Here is a 25,417-nt window from a genome sequence, read left to right as displayed (position 1 = left end):
AGAGCTTGGTCTCCTTGGGCACCACCTCCTCTGCTTAAAGGTTAAGGGTTAACAAACAGAGTGGAAGGAAAACTGTGTAGGTGTGTGTGTCCAGTGCACTAGACTGAATAGTGAGTTAGTTACAATGTCTCAGAATGTCTGAGGTTGACATTCTAGGTCACACAGCACACCTGAAAGACATCACGAGTCACAATGTGACAGAGGGTCTGCATGAAAGATGGGGAGGGCGTGTGAAATGGGGCGAGTGTCAAAGCGAGAAACTGACAGCAGAGCCCAGAACGTGTGTCAGCACAGTTTCTAAACAGCGCATCATGCCAGTCGGCTACCAAAACACACACATGACCAACATTTGACAGTAGCACTACTATGTCCTAAAGACATTCACATGAAATAACATTCTAAATAAACAGCATTAAAAAACAAACAAACATAAAAATGCATTGACATTTTTTCATGAGAGCATCATGGAATAGGCTATGCAGGAATCTCCTAACCTACATTTTATTATAAAAGCCGCGGGTCAAACTTGTAATCCTCTCCCATTTTTACAATTTAAAGTTACAATGGATGCATAATATTAATATTATATAATTGAGAAGAGTAGGCCTAACGATATATTTTCCCTTCAAAATCTTCAACATAATCCAATTGAATGATGACTAAAACATGCCCCACTCGAATGCTGATGTATTAAATGACGTTAAACAAACAACCTTAAACATACATACGGTTGGTGTTGTGGGTAGGTTGAAGGCTTCGATCGGCTATTATGTTGTAAATTGTGGTTATTATGTTGTAAATTGTGGTTATTATGTTGTAAATTGTGACTGCCAATAGTCCCAACTGCTTCAGGTCGGTTCCTTCTTTCCAACAGTCCAGCGCTTCCAGTGAAACAGAGGTATATTTGCGTCGCAACGTCTCTAGCCAATGCGCACAGCGCATGACTTGTCACTCAAGCCGTTTCCAACAAAAACGAATAGAAATGTAGGCAATTTACTTATACAAAGACCAATGATTAAAAACAACAACAAAAACAACAACAAAAGGAATACAAAAATATCAAACATTTATTATGGCAGTACAATGCTCAAAAAGTAGGCTACATAATTCAAATCATATTTGAGAGTCTGATTATAGTGTTTCAATGATTGAGAATAATTTTATATTTTCATACAATAAAGACCATACATATACACATTACAAATTACATTATTCCCAGAAAAAATATATCAAATCTTTATGTAGGTCCAACAAATATTACACACATATGTCTACTAAGGTATACTAAGATAAATCAGTTAAAGTCATATAGGCTATGACTGGCATAATGCACTCATGATATCTCAAATAATAACATCATATATCAAAACAATGCAACACCCTGAGTACAGACAGTGCACTAGAATGTAGGTGGAACAATATTTAAAGAAAATGTGTATAAAAGATTCAAATGATATTATTTAAGGTCATTTTAGTCTCACCAAATTGTATAATAACACATTAATAACTAAAGAATAACTACATTTAATGTATAAAGCTATAATTAAACAGGGGAGGACCATCCTACTCAGTGAATTTCATAAAAATAAAAATTGCATAAATACATAAAACATAAAAAATGTTAGCCTTATTTAGATCAAACTATATTAAATATATTCACATCACTAAATAACTGATTAAAACACACTGTTTTGCAATGAGGGTCTACAGTAGCCTCAACAACACACTCTGGGGTAGCACCATGGTGTATCCTTTTCACCTACATTATAAACTTCATTCGTAGGCTAGGTTGTAGCAACCTCATGATGGGTATAGGGAAAATTAGAGTATCATGTAGTAGCCTAAACCTATAGATGTTACATTGAGCTGGGTGAATGGAATATGAATGACAGTCATCCAATATGTGTAATAGAAATAAGGCCATAAAGAAACGAATCGTCCTCCCTAATCTTAAACGGCACTGACTGCCACTGTGACCATTGTGCCATATAATAATAATTTTGGACTTATGCCCAGCATGATTTTGTTGCTGTATAACCAATACTTATATTTTTTTTACATTTACAAGGACAGTACTTACACATACATATATCTTGAAACTAAGCCTGGCACTAAATGCTGAATTTAGGCTTGGGGTTGTCCTTTTTTTATCCAGACGAAGAATGTTACACATCCTCGCATCAGTGGAAGTGTTTCACAGAAACATGGCTGATTTATATTTGATATATATTTTTGGAATAGATTAATTAAGTGAGGACTTTCAGACTGAATGAGCTGAACACTGTGTGCTCTGTTAGTTCATCAGTCCCAGGAACTCAGTGGTGGCTCCTCCCTCTCACTGATGGTGCGGTAGAACTGAGGCTGGGTCTGGGCCAATGGGGAGTCTGTCTGGGAGAAAAGGGCTGGCCGGCTCTTCGGGCTCCTCCGCAGGAACTTGCCTGAGGTCACCAGGTCACCGTAGCCCTGGGCGTGGGAGAAGGCATAGCCTGACCGGCGGGTACTGGTGCGGCGGGCTTGGACACGGCGAGGGGCAGGGGGCAGCACCTTGTCCTGTCTCACCTTGTACCTCACCTAGAGGGAGGAGGAGGAATGAGGGAGACAGTCAGGGAAAAGTAATAATTTGTGAATCTTCAATGGCAATTACAAATGTGTTGACCCTCGACATCTGACCTTGTCGTTGATAGTGGGCCACAGCAGGATGCGGAGGAAGCGGTATGCCACCACGGGAAGCACACAGAGGATGGAGGTGAGTAGCATAGTCAGCCACATATTGGGCTGGTTCAGGGAGTTCCTGGCTGTGCCTGTTACATAGAGTATAGCATGACAACATGCATTCAGATGATGATTGCAGTGACAGATACTGTAACAAACAGTTACAGATAGTGTTACTGACCAAACGTTCAGATAGAAAGACATGAATGATGAAGGGAGAGGAGGTGGATGGATGGATGGATGGATGGGTGCTGGGTGGTACTACTCACCGATGAAGGGGAAGGAGGAGGTGAAGATGAGAAACATGCCATTGCTGTACATGGTGAATATGACAGCAAAGTACACACACAAACTGCCCCACAGGAAGAACTGGTTCACTGACGTCCAATAGTGGGTGTCCAGACCCAGCTTTAACAAAGACACATGCAGCTACCTCAGACTCTGTTACTGTGTGTGTGTGTGTGTGTGTGTGTTTAGAGAGATGCCTTTTACATTAGTCCAGAGTGTGTATGTGTGTGTATGTATGTAAGTATGGTTTAAGCCTCAGTTGAAACATTCATATACCAACACAAATGCCCATATTTGATAACGTAAGTACACATGCTATTTCCCTTCTCCTCCCTTCTCCTTACCTGTATACTGACGGCGATGAGCAGGCAGGTCTGGGCCAGCAGGGCAAATGACTGATAGTCCACAATGTCTTTGCCGTCGTCTCGGACCGTGTCGTGCATGGCTGCCCAGGGGATGAAGAAGAGGACCAGGGAGCTGTAGCCACTGTGTAACAGCGTGTAGACAAAGGCCCTCTTACTGAAATACTGGTTCAGCTGGCCTGGGGCGTAGAGCTTGGGGTACTGGAAACTCCACCGGTCATTTACATCCTAAACACACAGATATAGAGGGAGACATACACTGAATATACCAAACATTAGGAACACCTTCCTAATATTGGGTGGTGGACCATTCTTGATACACACTGGAAACTGTTCAGTGTGAAAAACCCAGCAGCGTTGAAGTTCTTGACACAAACCGATGCGCCTGGCACCTTCTACCCTTCAAAAGGCACTTTAATCTTTTGTCTTGCCCATTCACCCTCAGAATGGCACACACACAATCCATGTCTCAAGGCTTAAAAATCCTTCTTTAACCTGTCTCCTCCCCTTCATCTACAATGATATAGGAGATGTTGTACCCACTGTGACAATTAAAACCTACTCTAACCAGAAACCGTGTATAGATGGCAGCATTCGAGAAAAACTGAAAGCACGAACCACCGCATTTAACTATGTCAAGGTGACGAGGAATATGGCAGAATACAAACAGAGTGGTCGTTCCCTCCGCAAGGCAATCAAACAGGCAAAACGTAAATATCGAGACAAAGTGGAGTCGCAATTCAACAGCTCAGACACGAGAGGTATGTGGCAGGGTTTACAGACAATCACGGACTACAATAGGAAAACCAGCCATGTCGCGGACACCGATGTCTTGCTGCCAGACAAGCTAAACAAGTTATTTGTCCGCATTGAGGATAACAAAGTGCCACCGACGTGGCCAGCTACCAAGAACTGTGGGCTCTCCTTCTCCGTGGCCAATGTGAGTAAGACATTTAAACGTGTTAACCCTCGCAAGGCTGCCGGCCCAGACCTAGCCGCGTCCTCTGAGCATGCGCAGACCAGCTGGCTGGTGTGTTTACGGACATATTCAATCTCTCCCTATCCCAGTCTGCTGTCCCCACATGCTTCAAGATGGCCACCATTGTTCCTGTACCCAAGAATGCAAAGCTAACTGAACTAAATGACTATCATCCCGTAGCACTCACTTCTGTCATCATGAAGTGCTTTGAGAGTCAAGGATCATATCACCTCCAACTTACCTGTCACCCTAGACCCACTTCAATTTGCTTACCGCCCCAATAGGTCCACAGATGATGCAATCGCCATCACACTGCACACTCCCCTATCCCATCTGGACAAGAGGAATAACTATGTAAGAATGCTGTTCATTGACTATAGCTCAGCATTCAACACCATAGTACCCTCCAAGCTCATCATTAAGCTTGAGGCCCTGGGTCTAACCCGCCCTGTGCAATTGGGTCCTGGACTTCCTGACGGGCCGCCCCCAGGTGGTGAAGGTAGGAAACAACATCTCCACTTCACTGATCCTCAACATTGGGGCACCACAAGGGTGTGTGCTCAGCCCCCTCCTGTACTCCCTGTTCACCCATGACCACGTGACCAAGCACGCCTCCAACTCAATCATCAAGTTTGCAGACGACACGACAGTAGTAGGCTTGATTACCAACAACGTTGAGACAGCCTACAGGGAGGAGGTGAGGACTCTCGGAGTGTGGTGTCAGGAAAATAACCTCTCACTCAACATCAACAAAACAAAGGAGATGATCGTGGACTTCAGGAAACAGCAGAGGGTGCACCCCCCTATCCACATTGACAGGACAGCAGTGGAGAAGGTGGAAAGTTTTAAGTTCCTCGGCGTACATATCACTGACAAACTGAAATGGTCCACCCACACAGACAGTGTGGTGAAGAAGGCGCAACAGCGTCTCTTCAACCTCAGGAGGCTGAAGAAATTTGGCCTGTCACTTAAAACCCTCACAAACTTTTACAGATGCACAATTGAGAGCATCCTGTCGGGCTGTATCACCGCCTGGTACGGCAACTGCACCGCCCGCAACCGCAGGGCTCTCCAGAGGGTGGTGCGGTCTGCACAACGCACCACCGGGGACAAACTACATGCCCTCCAGGACACCTACAGCACCCGATGTCACAGGAAGGCCAAAAAGATCATCAAGGACAACAACCACCCTAGACACTGCTTGTTCACCCCGCTATCATCCAGAAGGCAAGGTCAGTACAGGTGCATCAAAGCTGGGACCGAGAGACTGAAAAACAGCTTCTATCTCAAGGCCATCAGACTGTTAAACAGCCATCACTAGCACAGAGAGGCTGCTGCCTACATACAGACTTGAAAATCACTGGCAACTGTAATAAATGGAACACTAGTCACTTTAATAATGCCACTTTAATAATGTTTACATATCTTGCATTACCCATCTCATATGTACAGTTGAAGTCGGAAGTTTACATACACTTAGGTTGGAGTCATTAAAACTCATTTTTCAACTACTCCACAGATTTCTTGTTAACAAACTATAGTTTTGGCAAGTCGGTTAGGACATCTACTTTGTGCATGATACAAGTAATTTATACAACAGTTGTTTACAGACAGATTATTTCACTTATAATTCACTGTATCACAATTCCAGTGGGTCAGAAGTTTACATACACTAAGTTGACTATGCCTTTAAACAGCTTGGAAAATTCCAGAAAATGATGTCATGGCTTTAGAAGCTTCTGATAGGCTAATTGACATCATTTGAGTCAATTGGAGGTGTACCTGTGGATGTATTTCAAGGCCTACCTTCAAACTCAGTGCCTCTTTGCTTGACATCATGGGAAAATCAAAAGAAATCAGCCAAGACCTCAGAAAAAAATTGTAGACCTCCACAAGTCTGGTTCATCCTTGGGAGCAATTTCCAGACGCCTGAAGGTACCACGTTCATCTGTACAAACAATAGTACGCAAGTATAAACACCATGGGACCACGCAGCCGTCATACCGCTCAGGAAGGAGACGCGTTCTGTCTCCTAGAGATGAACGTACTTTGGTGCGAAAAGTGCAAATCAATCCCAGAACAACAGCAAAGGACCTTGTGAAGATGCTGGAGGAAACAGGTACAAAAGTATCTATATCCACAGCAAAACGAGTCCTATATCGACATAACCTGAAAGGCCGCTCAGCAAGGAAGAAGCCACTGCTCCTAAACTGCCATAAAAAAGCCAGACTACGGTTTGCAACTGCACATGGGGACAAAGATCATACTTTTTGGAGAAATGTCCTCTGGTCTGATGAAACAGAAATATAGCGGCAGGTAGCTTAGTGGGTAAGAGCGTTGTGCCAGTAACCGAAAGGTCGCTGGTTCTAATCCCCGAGCCGACTAGGTGAAAAATCTGTCGATGTGCCCTTAAGCAAGGCACTTAACCCTAATTGCTCCTGTAAGTCGCTCAGGATAAGAGCGTCTGCTAAATGACTAAAATGTAAAATGTAAAAAAAAATAACTGTTTGGCCATAATGGCCATCGTTATGTTTAGAGGAAAAAAACGTGAAACACGGGAGTGGCAGCATCATGCTGTGGGGGTGCTTTGCTGCAGGAGGGACTGGTGCACTTCACAAAATAGATGGCATCATGAGGAAGGAAAATTATGTGGAAATATTGAAGCAACATCTCAAGACATCAGTCAGGAAGTTAAAGCTTGGTCGCAAATGGGTCTTCCAAATGAAAAATGACCCCAAGCATACTTCCAAAGTTGTGGCAAAATGGCTTAAGGACAACAAAGCCAAGGTATTGGAGTGGCCATCACAAAGCCCTGACCTCAATCATATAGAAAAGTTGTGGACAGAACTGAAAAAGCGTGTGCGAGCAAGGAGGCCTACAAACCTGACTCAGTTACACCAGCTCTGTCAGGAGGAAAAGGCCAAAATTCACCCAACTTATTGTGGGAAGTTTGTGGAAGGCTACCCGAGACGTTTGACACAAGTTGAACAATTTAAAAGGCAATGCTACCAAATACTAATTGAGTGAATGTAAACTTCTGACCCACTGGGAATGTGATGAAAGAAATAAAAGCTGAAATAAATAATTCTCTCTACTATTATTCTGACATTTCACATTCTTAAAATAAAGTGGTGATCCTAACTGATCTAAGACAGGGAATTTTTACTAGGATTAAATGTCAGGAATTGTGAAAAACTGAGTTTAAATGTATTTGGCTAAGGTATATGTAAACTTCCGACTTCAACTGTATATACTGTATTCTATACTATCTATTGCATCTTTGCCTATGCCGCTCTGACAATGACATTGCTCATCCATATATTTATATATTCTTATTCCACTCCTTTAATTAGATTTGTGTGTATTAGATATTTGTTGTCGAACTGTTAGATATTACTTGCTAGATATTACTGCACTGTCGGAACTAGAAGCACAATAATTTCACTACACTCGCAATAACATCTGCTAACCATGTGTATGTGACCAATACATTTGATTTGATTTTGATTTGATTGAAGTGGATTTAACAAGTGACATCAATAAGGGATCATAGCTTTCACCTGGATTCACCTGGTCAGTCTATGTCATGGAAAGAGAGTTCTTAATGTTATGTATACTCAGTGTATGTATGTGATTACATACTACTTACTTGCAGTGGCATACATAATTGGCTGACGTACATTACTGACATACTAACATAAGCCCAAGAGACATGATTACCTGGTCAAAGAGACTCAACGCCAGCACAGGTAGAGCTGTGTAAACCAGGTTATACAGGGTGATGAACCACTCGTCATACACAGTCTGTTAGGGGGAACAACAAATCATACACATTAAATACATGACTGACTCTAGTCCATTAGAGCCCAGAATGTTTCCTGGTCAGGAACTACTTATGCCCCTAGTTATAAAGGAATTAACATATCATTCTCTAAACAAACTAAAGCATGACTTTTCTACTCGTCTCTGTGCATGCACCTCTGTCTCTGTGTCTCACCTGTGCTGAGAAACCGCAGAAGAAGCCGTACCAGAAGTGGACGAAGGTGAAGGTGAAGTTCTTGTAGAAGAAGTAGCGCAGGAACTTGCACATCCTTAGGTAGGACCAGCGGCCGTGCACCAGCAGGAGGCGCTGCAGGTAGCGGAACTGAGCGAAGGAGAAGTCACTGGAGAGCACCGCCTGCATACCCTCCTGACCTGATATACCCACCCCTATATGAGCAGCTGGAGGGGGGAGAGAGGAAGGGAGGGCAAGAGAGAGGGAGAGGGGTGGCGGGAGAGAGAGATGAAGAGGATGAGTGTATGAGTTGATTAGAGCAATCATATAATAGAAGTCAAACATTTAGCATCAGGAATCAGGATACTTCAACACCTTCACAGTGTTCAAGCAGCTCAAAATCGGAGCTGCTTGACCCTTGATCAAGCAGCCCTACCCTTGATCATGCTGACGTCGTTGGCCCCATCGCCGATGGCCAGAGTGATAGCCTGCTTGTACTTCTTCACCAGCTCCACCACCTGGGCTTTCTGCAGTGGAGTCACCCTGCAGCAGATCACCGTCTGACACATACACGCCGTCCGCAGCAGCTCCATCTCCATGTCTTTCTCCAGGGCAAAAGCCTGGGTGGAGAGGGGAGGTAGGAGGGAAGGAAGGGAGAAGAGGGAAGGAAGGAAGGAAGGAAGGAAGGAAGGAAGGAAGGAAGGAAGGAAGGAAGGAAGGAAGGAAGGAAGGGGTAAGGGGAGAGGGAGAGCAGTGGGGAGAGGGAGTAACAGAGATTATAAAAAGTGATTGACATATGTTGTAATCAGAATATGAGTTTTATGTTTACAGTAACTTGTCCTTAGACCCACCAGGGTCCTTGTCCTTACCAGACTGTGTCCGTTAATCACCATAGCGTACTCTCCATCCACTGGCTCATCTGCCACTGTCTCCGTCTTTAAAAGACAAAACAGGCCACTTCTACTCTTCGTGACAGTAGGCTCCTCTTGTCCATCAGGTCTCATCTTCCTCCTTGCGGTCCTGGTCAGGGAGAGAGGGAGACACTTTTACATGTCGCCTTACTGTGGTGCTTCAAGCTAGGAAAGTGATTGTCAGTAGTCTGTGGACTCACTGGAGCTCCTTTCTGACTTCCTCTGCTGTGTTTGTCGACACAATGAACACTTCGGTCATCTCCTCTCGCAACATGTTGCAGGAGTAGCCAATGTTCTCTGCCGTTTCTGTTCCACAGAGAGAAAAGAGAATCAAGGCGTGCCAGAGAAAATAATTGTAGCCTATTGATAGTAAATTCTAAGGAAGATAACCCACCTTGCTTGTCTCCAGTGAGCACCCAGATCTTGATGTCGGCTTTGGAGAGCTGCTCGATGGTCTGAGGCACTCCATCCTGTAGCTTATCCTCTACTGCAGTGGATCCTAACAGCTACACACACATACCGGTACAAACATGAAAGATTCAGTTGTTATTGTGCTAGTTGATTACAATGTCCTACAAGACAATGATACTTTTGTCTGTAGTACCCACCAGCAGGCCTTTCTCTATCTCCTCATAGAGCACATCCAACTTCTCCTCCCTCTCGTCCATGGCAGTGCTGGCCTCATGGTGGCGCAGTTTCCACTCCTCCATATACTCTGGGTCTATGTCCTTGTAGGCCAGAGCCAGCGTACGCAGACCATCCCCAGCATACTCCTGTCAATGGAACAGTTACTTTAGAGTTAGGATCCAACACACAGGTACAGAGTTGGACACACAGGATACAGTTCATCTTGTGTAAGATTTTACATATATTCAAACGCTCCATAGAAAATACATAATCCTAAACACACACACACACACAGACAGAGGCTGGTTACTCACATTGAGGTGTTCGGTGGTGACTTCCTTTAGTTTGCTGCAAGAAGGGTTCAGTCTCTCAAAGATGATGGTGTCTGCTCCCTTACAGTACAGAGTCAGCTTGCCCTCCGGACTGCGCACTAGGGGCCATACAAGATATAATCAGGTTTTGTTCACTTAAATCTCAATGTCAACCGGTTACAATAAAGCCATCAAAGTTTGAACAAACTTCACATATCATTCAGATCATTCTAATTAGCTACGGCTTCAGAACATATTCCCCTATAATTCTAAAAGCGTAATGGTTAGTGTTGGTTGGACTCACCGATGACCGACATCCTCTTGCGGACGTTGTTGAAGTCCAGTAAAGCCAGTAGCTCGTAGGTGACCAGCTCTCCCATCTCCACCACAGTGATGCTCTCTGGCGTACGAGAGCGGAACACAAAGCCAAAGTTCCTGGCTGCTGTGACCAGAGCGCCCTCGTCTGGTGACTGGGCCTGGTAGTACAACTCACCTAGAAGATCACAATGATGGAAGACATTTACTAGTCGCCTTGTCTAGTTTATGGAGTAGGTAGAAGTTGTCCTCCCAACCACTGTGCAACTTCTACCTCAAGCCTCAGTCCATAGTCACCCACACCAATGCAATAACATGTGAATCCAGCAGGAGGCGCTTTCTCACCCTCCTTCTCCTCGGGCATGACAGTGTGGCACAATGCTAGCAGGCGGAAGAAGGCCTGCACCTCAGGGTTGCCCTCCCTCACCACCTCCACTAGGCTGTGGTCATGGAAACAGAACTTTGGGTCGGCCAGGTTGTTCCAAGAGAAGTCCACCTTCTCTGTTTTCTACCAGAGAGAGAGAGTGAGGGTTAGGAGTATTTGTGCCACGGAATGTAAGGATTTATTGCCAAAGAAAGGGCCTTAGAGATTTTATTTCATACATTAAATCCACAAACCCTACACACCCTGTTCCTCCTCTCACCTCATGAATCTCCACTCTTTGTCCAGAAAAGTCCAACAACTCCCCTTGAGAACAGAAAAACATTTTGTCAGTTATATGGTACAGTGAATGATAGCCACCTGTGCATTAATGTTTGCCTTACTGTGTGGGTAAACACATACGTGCTTATAGTGCTAGACTTGACCTTTATCTACATATCTACCTCTATTACCATGCATCCCTGCACATTGATATGGCAATGGCACTCCTTGTATATAGCTTAATTCTTGTGTTTATATATATATATATATATATATAACACACATATACATACATACATACATACATACATACATACATACATATATATATATATATATATATATATATATATATACAGTGAGGGAAAAAAGTATTTCATCCCCTGCTGATTTTGTACGTTTGCCCACTGACAAAGAAATGATCAGTCTATAATTTTAATGGTAGATTTATTTGAACAGTGAGAGACAGAATAACAAAAAAAATATCCAGAAAAACGCATGTCAAAAATGTTATACATTGATTTGCATTTTATTGAGGGAAATAAGTATTTGACCCCTCTGCAAAACATGACTTAGTACTTGGTGGAAAAACCCTTGTTGGCAATCACAGAGGTCAGATGTTTCTTGTAGTTGGCCACCAGGTTTGCACACATCTCAGGAGGGATTTTGTCCCACTCCTCTTTGCAGATCTTCTCCAAGTCATTAAGGTTTCGAGGCTGACGTTTGGCAACTCCCTCCACAGATTTTCTATGGGATTAAGGTCTGGAGACTGGCTAGGCCACTCCAGGACCTTAATGTGCTTCTTCTTGAGCCACTCCTTTGTTGCCTTGGCCGTGTGTTTTGGGTCATTGTCATGCTGGAATACCCATCCACGACCCATTTTCATTGCCCTGGCTGAGGGAAGGAGGTTCTCACCCAAGATATGACGGTACATGGCCCCGTCCATCGTCCCTTTGATGCGGTGAAGTTGTCCTTTCCCCTTAGCAAAAAAACACCCCCAAAGAATAATGTTTCCACCTCCATGTTTGACGGTGGGGATGGTGTTCTTGGGGTCATAGGCAGCATTCCTCCTCCTCCAAACACGGCGAGTTGAGTTGATGCCTTGATAAGTTCCTTTCCTGAGGATGGCTCACCCCTCACAGTTCTGGGTGACTTTAACCTCCCTACGTCTGCCTTTGACTCATTTCTCTCTGCCTCCTTCTTTCCACTCCTTTCCTCTTTTGACCTCACCCTCTCACCGCCCCCCCCACTCATCTTTACTTGATGCTGTTCTTCTACTAATCTCACTGCAACTCCCCTCCAAGACTCCGACCACTACTTTGTATCCTTTTCTCTCTCGCTCTCCTCCAACACTACTCACTCTGCCCCTACTCCAATGGTAATGTGCCGTCGCAACCTTCGCTCTCTCTCTCCCGCTATTCTCTCCTCTTCCATCATATCATCTCTTCCCTCTGCTAAATCCTTCTCCCTCCGATCTCCTGATTCTGCCTCCTCAACCCTCATCTCCTCCCTTTCTGCATCTTTTAACTCTCTATGTCCCCTATCCTCCCGGCCGGCTCGGTTCTCCCCTCCTGCTCCATGGCTTGATGACTCATTGAGAGCTCACAGAAGAGGGCTCCGGGCAGCCGAGCAGAAAATTGAGGAAAACTAGACTCCCTGAGGACCTGTCATCTTTTCACTCCCTCCTCTCTACATTCTCTTCCTCTGTTTCCGCTGCTAAAGCCACTTTCTACCACTAAACTTCAAGCCTCTGCCTCTAACCCTAGGAAGCTCTTTGCCACCTTCTCCTCCCTGCTGAATCCCCCTACTCCTCCCCCTCCCTCATCCCTCTCTGTGGATGACTTCGTCAACCATTTTGAAAAGAAGGTTGACGACATCCAATCCTAATTTATTAAGTCAAATGACACCGCTGGTCCTGCTCACACTGCCCTACCCTATGCTTTGACTTCTTTCTCCCCTCTCTCTCCAGATGAAATCTTGCGACTTGTGACGGCCGACCGCCCAACAACCTGCCTGCTTGACCCTATCCCCTCCTCTCTTCTCCAGACCATTTCCGGAGACCTTCTCCCTTACCTCACCTCGCTCATGAACTCATCATTGAACGCTGGCCATGTCCCTTCCGTCTTCAAGAGAGCGAGAGTTGCACCCCTCCTCAAAAAACCTACACTCGATCCCTCCGATGTCAACAACTACAGACCAGTATCCCTTCTTTCTTTTCTCTCCAAAACACTTGAGCGTGCCGTCTCTAGCCAACTCTCCTGCTATCTCTCTCAGAATGACCTTCTTGATCCAAACCAGTCAGGTTTCAAGACTGGTCATTCAACTGAGACTGCTCTTCTCTGTGTCACGGAGGCTCTCCGCACTGCTAAAGCTAACTCTCTCTCCTCTGCTCTTATCCTTCTAGACCTATCCGCTGCCTTTGATACTGTGAGCCATTAGATCCTCCTCTCCAACCTCTCCGAGTTGGGCATCTCCGGCGCTGCTCACTCTTGGATTGCGTCCTACCTGACAGGTCGCTCCTACAAGGTGGCATGGCGAGAATCTGTCTCCGCACCATGTGCTCTCACCACTGGTGTCCACCAGTGCTCAGTTCTAGGCCCTCTCCTATTCTCTCTATACACCAAGTTACTTGGCTCTGTCATATCCTCACATGGTCTCTCCTATCATTGCTACGCAGACAACACACAATTAATGATAACCAGGTGGCGAATCGCATCTCTGCATGTCTGGCAGACATATCAGTGTGGATGATGGATCACCACCTCAAGCTGAACCTCGGCAAGACGGAGCTGCTCTTCCTCCCAGGGAAGGACTGCCCGCTCCATGATCTCGCCATCACGGTTGACAACTCCATTGTGTCCTCCTCCCAGAGTGCGAAGAACATTGGCGTGACCCTGGACAATACCCTGTCGTTCTCCACTAACATCAAAGCGGTGACCCGATCGTGCAGGTTCATGCTCTACAACATTCGCAAAGTACGACCCTACCTTACACAGAAAGCGGCACAGGTCCTAATCCAGGCACTTGTCATCTCCCGTCTGGATTACTGCAACTCGCTGTTGGCTGGGCTCCCTGCCTGTGCCATTAAACCCCTTCAACTTATCCAGAACGCTGCAGCCCGTCTGGTGTTCAACCTTCCCAAGTTCTCTCATGTCACCCGCTCCTCCGCACACTCCACTGGCTTCCAGTTGAGGCTCGCATCTACTACAAGACCATGGTGCTTGCCTACGGAGCTGTGAGGGGAACGGCACCTCCTTACCTTCAGGCTTTGATCAGACCCTACACCCAAAACGAGGGCACTACGTTCATCCACCTCTGGCCTGCTAGCTCCCCTACCTCTACGGAAGCACAGTTCCCGCTCAGCCCAGTCAAAGCTATTCGCTGCTCTGGCACCCCAATGGTGGAACAAGCTCCACCACGACGCCAGGACAGCAGAGTCACTGACTACCTTCCGGAGACACTTGAAACCCTACCTCTTTATGGAATACCTGGAATAGTATAAAGTAATCCTTCTTCCCCCCACCCCCCATAAAAAATAATTTAAAAAAGGTGGTTGTCCCACTGGCTATCATAAGTTGAACGCACCAATTTGTAAGTCGCTCTGGATAAGAGAGTCTGCTAAATGATGTCAATGTAAATACGCCAAAGAGCTCAATTTTGGTCTCATCTGACCACAACACTTTCACCCAGTTCTCCTCTGAATCATTCAGCTGTTCATTGGCAAACTTCAGACGGCCCTGTATATGTGCTTTCTTGAGCAGGGGGACCTTGCGGGCGCTGCAGGATTTCAGTCCTTCACGGCGTAGTGTGTTACCTATGTTTTCTTGGTGACTATGGTCCCAGCTGCCTTGAGATCATTGACAAGATCCTCCCGTGTAGTTCTGGGCTGATTCCTCACCGTTCTCATGATCATTGCAACTACAGGAGGTGAGATATTGCATGGAGCCCCAGGCCGAGGGAGATTGACAGTTCTTTTGTGTTTCTTCCATTTACGAATAATCGCACCAACTGTTGTTACCTTCTCACCAAGCTGCTTGGCGATGGTCTTGTAGCCCATTCCAGTCTTGTGTAGGTCTACAATCTTGTCCCTGACATCCTTGGAGAGCTCTTTGGTCTTAGCCATGGTGGAGAGTTTGGAATCTGATTGATTGATTGCTTCTGTGGACAGGTGTCTTTTATACAGGTAACAAAACTGAGATTAGGAGCACTCCCTTTAAGAGTGTGCTCCTAATCTCAGCTCGTTACCTGTATAAAAGACACCTGGGAGCCAGAAATCTTTCTGATTGAGAGTGGGTCAAATACTTATTTGCCTCATTAAAATGCAAATCAATTTATAACATTTTTGACATGCGTTTTTCTGGTTTATTTTGTTGTTATTCTGTCTCTCACTGTTCAAATAAACCTAAATACGGAAAATTTCAAGAACTTTGAAAGTTTCTTCAAGTGCAGTCGCAAAAACCATCAAGCGCTATGATGAAACTGGCTCTCATGTTACCTCTGCTGCAGAGGATAAGTTCATTAGAGTTACCAGCTTCAGAAATTGGAGCCCAAATGAATGCTTCACTGAGTTCAAGTAACAGACACATCTCAACATCAACTGTTCAGAAGAGACTGTGTGAATCCGGCCTTCATGGTCTAAAATTGAGCTTTTTGGCCATCAAGGAAAACACTATGTCTGGCGCAAACCCAACACCTCTCATCACCCCGAGAACACCATCCCAACAGTGAAGCATGGTGGTGGCAGCATCATGCTGTGGGGATGTTTTTCATCGGCAGGGACTGGGAAACTGGTCAGAATTGAAGGAATGATGGATGGCGCTAAATACTTGAAGGAGCTGGAGCAGTTTTGCCTTGAAGAATGGGCAAAAATCCCAGTGGCTAGATGTGCCAAGCTTATAGAGACATACACCAAAAGACTTGCAGCTGTAATTGCTGCAAAAGGTGGCTCTACAAAGTATTGACTTTGGGGGGGGTGAATAGTTATGCACGATGCTCAAGTTCAGTTTTTTGGTCTTATTTCTTGTTTGTTTCACAATAAAAAATATTTTGCATCTTCAAAGTGGTAGGCATGTTGTGTAAATTAAATGATACAAACCCCCAATATTTTACTCTGCATCGTTGGGAAAGAGCTTGTAAGTAAGCATTTCACTGTAAGGTCTACTACACCTGTTGTATTCGGCGCATGTGACAAATACACATTTGATTTGATTTGATTTATATGTCTGTATCCCAGCGCCAGGCCTCACCATAGGACTTTCCGTTGATGGAGCACTTGTTGAAGGTCATGATGTTCTGTGTGAGTGTTCCTGTCTTGTCAGAGAATATATATTTGATCTGGCCCAGCTCCTCGTTGAGCGTGGTGGTCCTGGCCTCGGCAGGCGTGTCACTCTTGGGATAGTACATCTTCCTGTCCCAGTCTATGTATAAACTGTTCCCCAGGCGAATGATCTCCACACTGCACCCAAAACACAGGAGAAAGAGAAAGAGAGAGAGGGAGAGAGAAATGTAATCAATTCACATTGATGATTCATGGTGATGTAGTCCTGTCATCAAAGGCACAGTAAAAGTAACACATTTGGACACATAGAGATGCAATTGCAGCGAATGACTAGATAATATGTGAAGTGCACTGACCTGACGTAGAGGGATATAGGCACCACAGTGTTGAGGATGATGACGTAGGACCAGAAGGTGAGGAAGGCTGAAAAGGGAGCGTTAACCCCCTCTTGCTTGGGCAGGAATGTAGCAAACTTAGAGCCCTCCTGGTACTCCCAGATCCCATTCCCAATGGCCAGGATTAAACACATAAGCGCCAGGAAACCAAAGATCTGGAAGACCAAACACGACAGTTAAAAGGTGTGTGTGTGAAGACTGTGTGTGTGTGTGTAATAGTCATACTCACACTCAGCACCAGAACATTCATGAGACGGTCAATGCTGGTCCGTTTGAATGTAGTCTTTCCACAGTTCTGCATCAGCTTGGTGTCTGGACCTGGAAGAGTGAATAGATCGATCATCAGTTGTGGATATTTTAAAAATGAAAGTCTTAGGTCATTTCTCTGCCATTATGTGGACCGATAGGACTCACCTCCAAAGACGACCAGGCCGAAGCACCACTGGGTGTTCCTCAGAGTGCAGCCTCTCAGCAGGACCCTCTCGTTGTCCAGGGAGTACGTCTCTCCCTTCAGAGTCAGGGTGCCAGTGAACTTATCCAGGCGGTTGTTGGGGGGCTCACAGCGCACCTCGCCTACACAGGGACAGGGAGGTTCAGGGACTGTACAATAGTGACTGATGAACAGTTAACAGTATTCTGACTAATAAGATCTAGACTTTTAAGCCATGATAATCTAACTGTTTCCAGTTTTACCATTGAAGTTGGCCAGTTTCTCTATGCTATCCTCCAGTTCCCCTGTCACAGTCAGGGCCTGCTTCACCTTCAAGTTAGTTTCTCTAGAGGAGGAAGAGAGTAGGATGAGAAACACAGAGGAAGAGCTCATACAATTAAGAAATGAAGTGAAATATATCTCTGGTGTCAAAGGTAAACACAAACACATGCAACACAGAAACACACCCATCTAGTTCAGCTGTTTCTATGTAGACGAGGTTGAGAGGCTCACTGCTGGACAGCAACAGGAGATCGGCCTGGGGAGGGAGGGGGAAAGAGAGGGAGGGGAGAGAGAGAGAGAGGGGGAGGGGGGAGAGAGAGAGAGAGAGAGAGAGAGAGAGAGAGATATACAGTGAGGGAAAAAAGTATTTGATCCCCTGCTGATTTTGTACGTTTGCCCACTGACAAAGACATGATCAGTCTATAATTTTAATGGTAGGTTTATTTGAACAGTGAGAGACAGAATAACAACAAAAAAATCCAGAAAAACGCATGTCAAAAATGTTATACATTGATTTGCATTTTAATGAGGGAAATAAGTATTTGACCCCTCTGCAAAACACGACTCTTTGCAGATCTTCTCCAAGTCATTAAGGTTTCGAGGCTGACGTTTGGCAACTTGAACCTTCAGCTCCCTCCACAGATTTTCTATGGGATTATGGTCTGGAGACTGGCTAGGCCACTCCAGGACCTTAATGTGCTTCTTCTTGAGCCACTCCTTTGTTGCCTTGGCCATGTGTTTTGGGTCATTGTCATGCTGGAATACCCATCCACAACCCATTTTCAATGCCCTGGCTGAGGGAAGGAGGTTTTCACCCAAGATTTGACAGTACATGGCCCTGTCCATCGTCCCTTTGATGCGGTGAAGTTGTCCTGTCCCCTTAGCAGAAAAACACCCCCAAAGCATAATGTTTCCACCTCCATGTTTGACGGTGGGGATGGTGTTCTTGGGGTCATAGGCAGCATTCCTCCTCCTCCAAACACGGTGAGTTGAGTTGATGCCAAAGAGCTCGATTTTGGTCTCATCTGACCACAACACTTTCACCCAGTTCTCCTCTGAATCATTCAGATGTTCATTGGCAAACTTCAGACGGCCCTGTATATGTGCTTTCTTGAGCAGGGGGACCTTGCGGGCGCTGCAGGATTTCAGTTCTTCACGGCGTACTGTGTTACCAATTGTTTTCTTGGTGACTATGGTCCCAGCTGCCTTGAGATCATTGACAAGATCCTCCCGTGTAGTTCTGGGCTGATTCCTCACCGTTCTCATGATCATTGCAACTCCACAAGGTGTGTTTCTTCCATTTGCGAATAATCGCACCAACTGTTGTCACCTTCTCACCAAGCTGCTTGGCGATGGTCTTGTAGCCCATTCCAGCTTTGTGTAGGTCTACAATCTTGTCCCTGACATCCTTGGAGAGCTCTTTGGTCTTGGCCATGGTGGAGAGTTTGGAATCTGATTGATTGATTGCTTCTGTGGACAGGTGTCTTTTAAACAGGTAACAAACTGAGATTAGGAGCACTCCCTTTAAGAGGAGGGCATGTTGTGTAAATTAAATGATACAAACCCCCAATATTTTACTCTGCATCGTTGGGAAGGAGCTTGTAAGTAAGCATTTCACTGTAAGGTCTACTACACCTGTTGTATTTCTTGGGAGCCAGAAATCTTTCTGATTGAGAGGGGGTCAAATACTTATTTCCCTCATTAAAATGCAAATCAATTTATAACATTTATTGAGTTTTTCTGGATTCTTTTGTTGTTATTCTGGCTCTCACTGTTCAAATAAACCTACCATTAAAATTATAGACTGATCATGTCTTTGTCAGTGGGCAAACGTACAAAATCATCAGGGGATCAAATACTTTTTTTCCCTCACTGTAGAATGTTAATGTGAAACTCCATAAATTATTACTTAGATTTTCAATTCTGTAGAATGACTGGTGACCTACACTGGCTGATTGTATTTCTGTTGTACATCTGCCCTTTGACCACATCACCCTCTGCAGACACCTCCATCCTTACCGTGACAAACTGATTATTCTCCAGCTTGATGATGTCCCCAACTTGAACATCCATCCACTTTTCACTCCTTAGTCTGAAAAGAGCAAGAACGTAATGATGCTGCGCTAAAGCAAGCTTAGAGTGACATCTGGTGTTTGAGAACGCTAACACTGACTAACAAATCACCACCTGATGCATTCACAACAAATATACAGACCTCTTGAGAGCTATCTGTAACATTCAAGCACTGAGAAACTAGCTAAGACAAAGGGAAGAGAGACTCACTCTCCGTCGATGAGGACCTCCACCTTCCGGTTGTTCACCTGTCTGTCACATCTCTGTCTGTTCTACACAGGCGAAGGAGAGGGAATATTAGGATCTGGAGACCAGAGAAAACAGGTATATGTAGACCATGTTCTGTATCTGGTCTTAATACTGTAGTTAGTAGACGTTGAGCTCACTATGTCGTCGCTGCCGTCCTTGGCCATGGTCATGGAGAGCACCAGGACCAGGGGGACCACGGTGGTGAACCAGGACAGGGATGAGATCTCTGGGATGAGCTGAGAGCAGCCAGGAGAGACAAAACATAACCAGCAGGGACTCACCTTTCTGCCGCCAGTTAGTACTACAACTCCCTACTATATAGTACTGTATAGGCCTACAGCCAGCTCCATGGCATGAGGGAGCTTAAGTGGATACTATGAAAAAATATAAATTTGCACTCAGGCCTCAGCAGCATTGACAGAATAAGGCTTAGAGTGGCTGCATTAAGGCTGTGTAAAGGTTACCTGGAGACAGAGGAGGAAGAGGAAGTAGGCATTGGCCAGTCTTTGGAACTGCTCAAACAGATTGAGCGGGAGAAAGGTGAAGATGTTGTATTTGGAGGTTTTGATGGCATTGTCCTACATGGGGAGCAAGAGAGGAACGTGTTACTGTGACAAATGAAAACATAACATGCAGACACACAATGTAAACACTGGCTTGGAATGAGTAATCGACCGCAATACTTACAGCATACTTGTAAGACAAGTTGAGTTCTCTGTCATTTGCTCGCAGGTGTCTTTCTTCCTCTGTAGGTGGAAACACAACATCAATGAAAGATCGCAGGCGTGGCAATAAACCTCTCAACGTTTCCACAAATGAACCCAGGCTTTAGCCCCTTAAGGGCTGGGACACAGATAGTCGGATCACGGGTGTGGCAGTAAAATAATAAACTATGGGGATGCTCTCCACACCAGAGCTGGGACTAGACCACAGCAGGTCAGTTAACTCACCCTTTACTTCCTTCCTCCCACACTCCAGACCCAGTTGTGACAGTAGAGACCCCATGTTCAGCTCAACACTCCCATAATACACCTGGGAGAACAAACAGGTGGCTGATGTGGAATAATAATGGATCACAAAGTGAAACTCATTATCTAAAATGATGAGAAGCAAGGTTGGGAAACTTCCTGACCATAATTTCTTCATATGTTTGGTACAGCTACAGTATATTGTAATCGTGTTATGACAGAGCGAAGGGAGAGGAACGGTCTCATTTACAGCAGGTCTAGACACTCTAACCAATGTGTGGAACAGCTATAATCGTATTATGACAAGTTCATGGTAAGCCTTACAGGGTTGTACTTACGTTGGCCTGTGTAGTATCCTTGGTAAAGACCACTTGTCAGTTTTACACTATTGATGAGTGAGAATTATTTCATCACTGGCCCCGCCTCCACACACATCAGCATGCACACACAGACAGACACGCCTGTTCCCTAAGCTAATGAGCTTCCTGATATCTAAACGAACACCAAGAATCATTGACTCTCAGGTGAAAATGAGGTGAAAACGGCATTGATGTGATCTAATGGGCTTTATACAGAGACGCTCGAATGAGTTTTATAGGGATAATCTGTTGAGTTTTGGTCAAGGAGCTGGTTTCTATGAACAGGTTTCACAGACACAGATTAAATGAATCATGGAGTAGGCCTAATTTAAAAAACGAAATATGAATTTCATAAATATAATTTCTGGTTGGGTTATATTCTTCTTAATTACTGTGGCTGGAGTTTTTTTAATTAAGATTAACCATAATCCGGGAATACTTTAGGCCATGTCCATGAAGATAAACTATGAATCCTCTTTATTAGAGTGTCATTTGTTCCATGAGGAGGCTTTGAAATGTGCTAAAAATTGAAAAGAAATACAGATCTGATCAGGGCAAGTCCAATTTAGAGTACATGAGTACAATTTATAGTTTCTGATATTAAGGATGAAGCTCTTGTAAACGCCAATGTACATTAACCTGCTATGGCTTAAGTTTCCCTCTATGCTCACTGGTAGAGTGAATGCCATGAGCCACTCCTTATCAACAATTTGTACCAGAGCAAAATACACTGTTGTTAATCCATACTCAGTCGCTACACTTGAGATAGCTCATAACCCTGAACATTAGACCTGGTATTCCCTACAGTATGTTTGCCTGCCTTGAGTCACAAAGTTCTCTTATCAGTCTTCTTATCGGTCTTCTAGGTCCTTTGTGATGGCCGCCACCAGCTCAAAAACCTCATACACAGTCTTACATTCAAGCCTTACATTCAAGTAAATAGAAAGCCTTAGAAGTACAGAAACTATTTTATATATGTAGTTATAGTATCTTCCTCTGAACTTTAAATGAAGATCACATGACGAGACACATAAATGTTCCTTTCCACAATGGATATACAGTGGGGAGAACAAGTATTTGATACACTGCCGATTTTGCAGGTTTTCCTACTTACAAAGCATGCAGAGGTCTGTAATTTTTATCATAGGTACACTTCAACTGTGAGAGACGGAATCTAAAACAAAAGTCCAGAAAATCACATTGTATGATTTTTAAGTAATTAATTTGCATTTCATTGCATGACATAAGTATTTGATCACCTACCAACCAGTAAGAATTCCGGCTCTCACAGACCTGTTAGTTTTTCTTTAAGAAGCCCTCCTGTTCTCCACTCATTACCTGTATTAACTGCACCTGTTTGAACTCGTTACCTGTATAAAAGACACCTGTCCACAACCTCAATCAAACAGACTCCAACCTCTCCACAATGGCCAAGACCAGAGAGCTGTGTAAGGACATCAGGGATAAAATTGTAGACCTGCACAAGGCTGGGATGGGCTACAGGACAATAGGCAAGCAGCTTGGTGAGAAGGCAACAACTGTTGGTGCAATTATTAGAAAATGGAAGAAGTTCAAGATGACGGTCAATCACCCTCGGTCTGGGGCTCCATGCAAGATCTCACCTCGTGGGGCATCAATGATCATGAGGAAGGTGAGGGATCAGCCCAGAACTACACGGCAGGACCTGGTCAATGACCTGAAGAGAGCTGGGACCACAGTCTCAAAGAAAACCATTAGTAACACACTACGCCGTCATGGATTAAAATCCTGCAGCGCACGCAAGGTCCCCCTGCTCAAGCCAGCGCATGTCCAGGCCCGTCTGAAGTTTGCCAATGACCATCTGGATGATCCAGAGGAGGAATGGGAGAAGGTCATGTGGTCTGATGAGACAAAAATAGAGCTTTTTGGTCTAAACTCCACTCGCCGTGTTTGGAGGAAGAAGAAGGATGAGTACAACCCCAAGAACACCATCCCAACCGTGAAGCATGGAGGTGGAAACATCATTCTTTGGGGATGCTTTTCTGCAAAGGGAACAGGAAGACTGCACCGTATTGAGGGGAGGATGGATGGGGCCATGTATCGCGAGATGTTGGCCAACATCCTCCTTCCCTCAGTAAGAGCATTGAAGATGGGTCGTGGCTGGGTCTCCCAGCATGACAACGACCCGAAACACACAGCCAGGGCAACTAAGGAGTGGCTCCGTAAGAAGCATCTCAAGGTCCTGGAGTGGCCTAGCCAGTCTCCAGACCTGAACCCAATAGAAAATCTTTGGATGGAGCGGAAAGTCCGTATTGCCCAGCGACAGCCCCGAAACCTGAAGGATCTGGAGAAGGTCTGTATGGAGGAGTGGGACAAAATCCCTGCTGCAGTGTGTGCAAACCTGGTCAAGACCTACAGGAAACGTATGATCTCTAATTGCAAACAAAGATTTCTGTACCAAACATTAAGTTCTGCTTTTCTGATGTATCAAATACTTATGTCATGCAATAAAATGCAAATTAATTACTTAAAAATCATACAATGTGATTTTCTGGATTTTTGTTTTAGATCCCGTCTCTCACAGTTGAAGTGTACCTATGATAAAAATTACAGACCTCTACATGCTTTGTAAGTAGGAAAACCTGCAAAATTGGCAGTGTATCAAATACTTGTTCTCCCCACTGTACAATAAATGGTTCTGTTTTTTGAGGGAGACGACATGACGTCTTTGTGCATCTATAACGTCAACAGGTTTGTCACCATGAAATTGTGCAGTTCAATGACCATCTGTTTTGGCAGAAACTGACAAATCAACAGCTGAATCCACTCCAAACCAGAGGTCATAAGGGGATCTCACCCTCTCACGCCCACCACAACACCCAAAACCAAAACTACCCCGTAATTCCATGCTTTCCCACATATTTCTTTCATTTTTGTTTTAGTTGAAACTTTCACATTGGGCATCTTTACTCCCTGCATTGTACCAGAACACACACACTTGGTTACAAAGTGCCCACTGGGCACATACACTGGTTGAATCAACGTTGTTTCCACGTCATTTAAATGAAATTATGTTAAACCAACGTGGATCAGACGTTGAATTGACGTCTGTGCCCAGTGGTTTATTATGTTCAAATTCATTAGATTAACTGATCAGCTTTTCCTTATTAGCCAAATACTGCATCTCTAAAGTCTCTGAACTTGTCGACAGACCCCCTCCTAGACAGACCCCAGGCACAGGTTCACCTCATTGTTAGCATCAGTATTATTAGAGAAAAGCAAATAATGTCAGTCACATACCTCAGTGAGAAGAATGATATCGGAGTCTCTCGGGAAAGGCAAGGTCCTTCAACGGAAAACAGACACATAGACAGGTACAACAAAGAGGGGCAGGAAGTAGGCCTAAGGATGTCTCCAACGACACACGCTTCTCTCCCTCAACGCGCCCTCCCTTTCAGTTGAACTTGAGTAAATCCAGGAGACAGAACTGCGCTTCAGTCTGGGCAAACACACTTACACCAAGACGTAGACCCAGACAGAGGGGCTCCTGAGACTCCTAGATAGGAGGCAAGAGTGGAGCAGAGCAGGTGGAGTCCCAGTGGTGTGGTGTGAGGGGGTGGGGGAGGCAAAGTCATGGGCAGCTACAGGAAACAGAACGGGATCCCCCTCAGGGTAATGGCACAGAGCTTGAGCAAACACTGCAGCCAGCGAACTTTGGACCTGGATGTTGAGACACAAAGCAGAGGCAGGGGCAGAGCGGCAGTAAAACTGAGGTGAGGGACTGACACTGGCCAATCAGAACAAACAATGGGGCAATGACCAGGGAGATCAGAGGATACCAGGTATGTCACACACACACCCTGAGGTGGGGACGCATGCGCAGACACACTATTTTCCACTTCCTATATATGAATTCATATCACACGGGCATATTGCACAACGTTACAATAGATTTTATATTTTGATCTTGACGATATTGATTAAAGTCTATAAATGTTACCCTTTAGATCATGACATTGCTCGTATGTGGACTAGAAGTGTTAATACCATCGGAATTGCGATGATTGTTATGAAAGTGGGGGGAGGATGTTGAACAGAATCTCAGAGCTTCAGAGCCACAGGTGAAATTCAAAACCTGGACATGAGTACAAAAGGGTCCTCTGTAGTCCCCAGGACTTCGTTATGAGCCAATGGGCAAATGGACACACAGCCACAGAAGCATGGACACACACACGAATACACACACGCACATGATATCAGGG

At 44.9% G+C, this 25,417-nt stretch overlaps 1 protein-coding gene across 1 annotated transcript; it reads right to left on the bottom strand.

Annotated features, from left to right (window-relative positions):
* Positions 1 to 1,049: 1,049 nt before the first annotated feature.
* LOC311100129 (phospholipid-transporting ATPase ID-like) lies at positions 1,050 to 24,810 on the bottom strand. The gene is made up of 28 exons (XM_084140901.1): positions 24,456 to 24,810; positions 20,800 to 20,881; positions 20,537 to 20,595; positions 20,314 to 20,427; positions 19,987 to 20,085; positions 19,811 to 19,872; positions 19,547 to 19,619; positions 17,713 to 17,783; positions 17,509 to 17,591; positions 17,230 to 17,388; positions 17,045 to 17,133; positions 16,777 to 16,970; positions 16,389 to 16,597; positions 11,144 to 11,187; positions 10,845 to 11,007; positions 10,489 to 10,677; positions 10,188 to 10,303; positions 9,855 to 10,019; positions 9,641 to 9,752; positions 9,447 to 9,552; positions 9,205 to 9,355; positions 8,772 to 8,955; positions 8,339 to 8,562; positions 8,062 to 8,145; positions 3,345 to 3,590; positions 2,982 to 3,120; positions 2,671 to 2,801; positions 1,050 to 2,571 (listed from the first exon to the last, which is right to left on the bottom strand). The coding sequence occupies exons 2-28, from the start codon at positions 20,852 to 20,854 to the stop codon at positions 2,302 to 2,304; spliced, it is 3,591 nt and encodes a 1,196-aa protein (XP_083997027.1). The 5' UTR covers positions 20,855 to 20,881; positions 24,456 to 24,810; the 3' UTR covers positions 1,050 to 2,301.
* Between the last annotated feature and the right edge of the window lie 607 nt (positions 24,811 to 25,417).

The sequence above is a fragment of the Coregonus lavaretus genome (genome assembly GCF_964263955.1).
Source record: "Coregonus lavaretus genome assembly, chromosome: 24".
NCBI lineage: Eukaryota > Metazoa > Chordata > Actinopteri > Salmoniformes > Salmonidae > Coregonus > Coregonus lavaretus.
The sequence above is the reverse complement of the archived record's forward strand: the minus strand, read 5'-3'. Positions and strand labels throughout refer to the sequence as shown.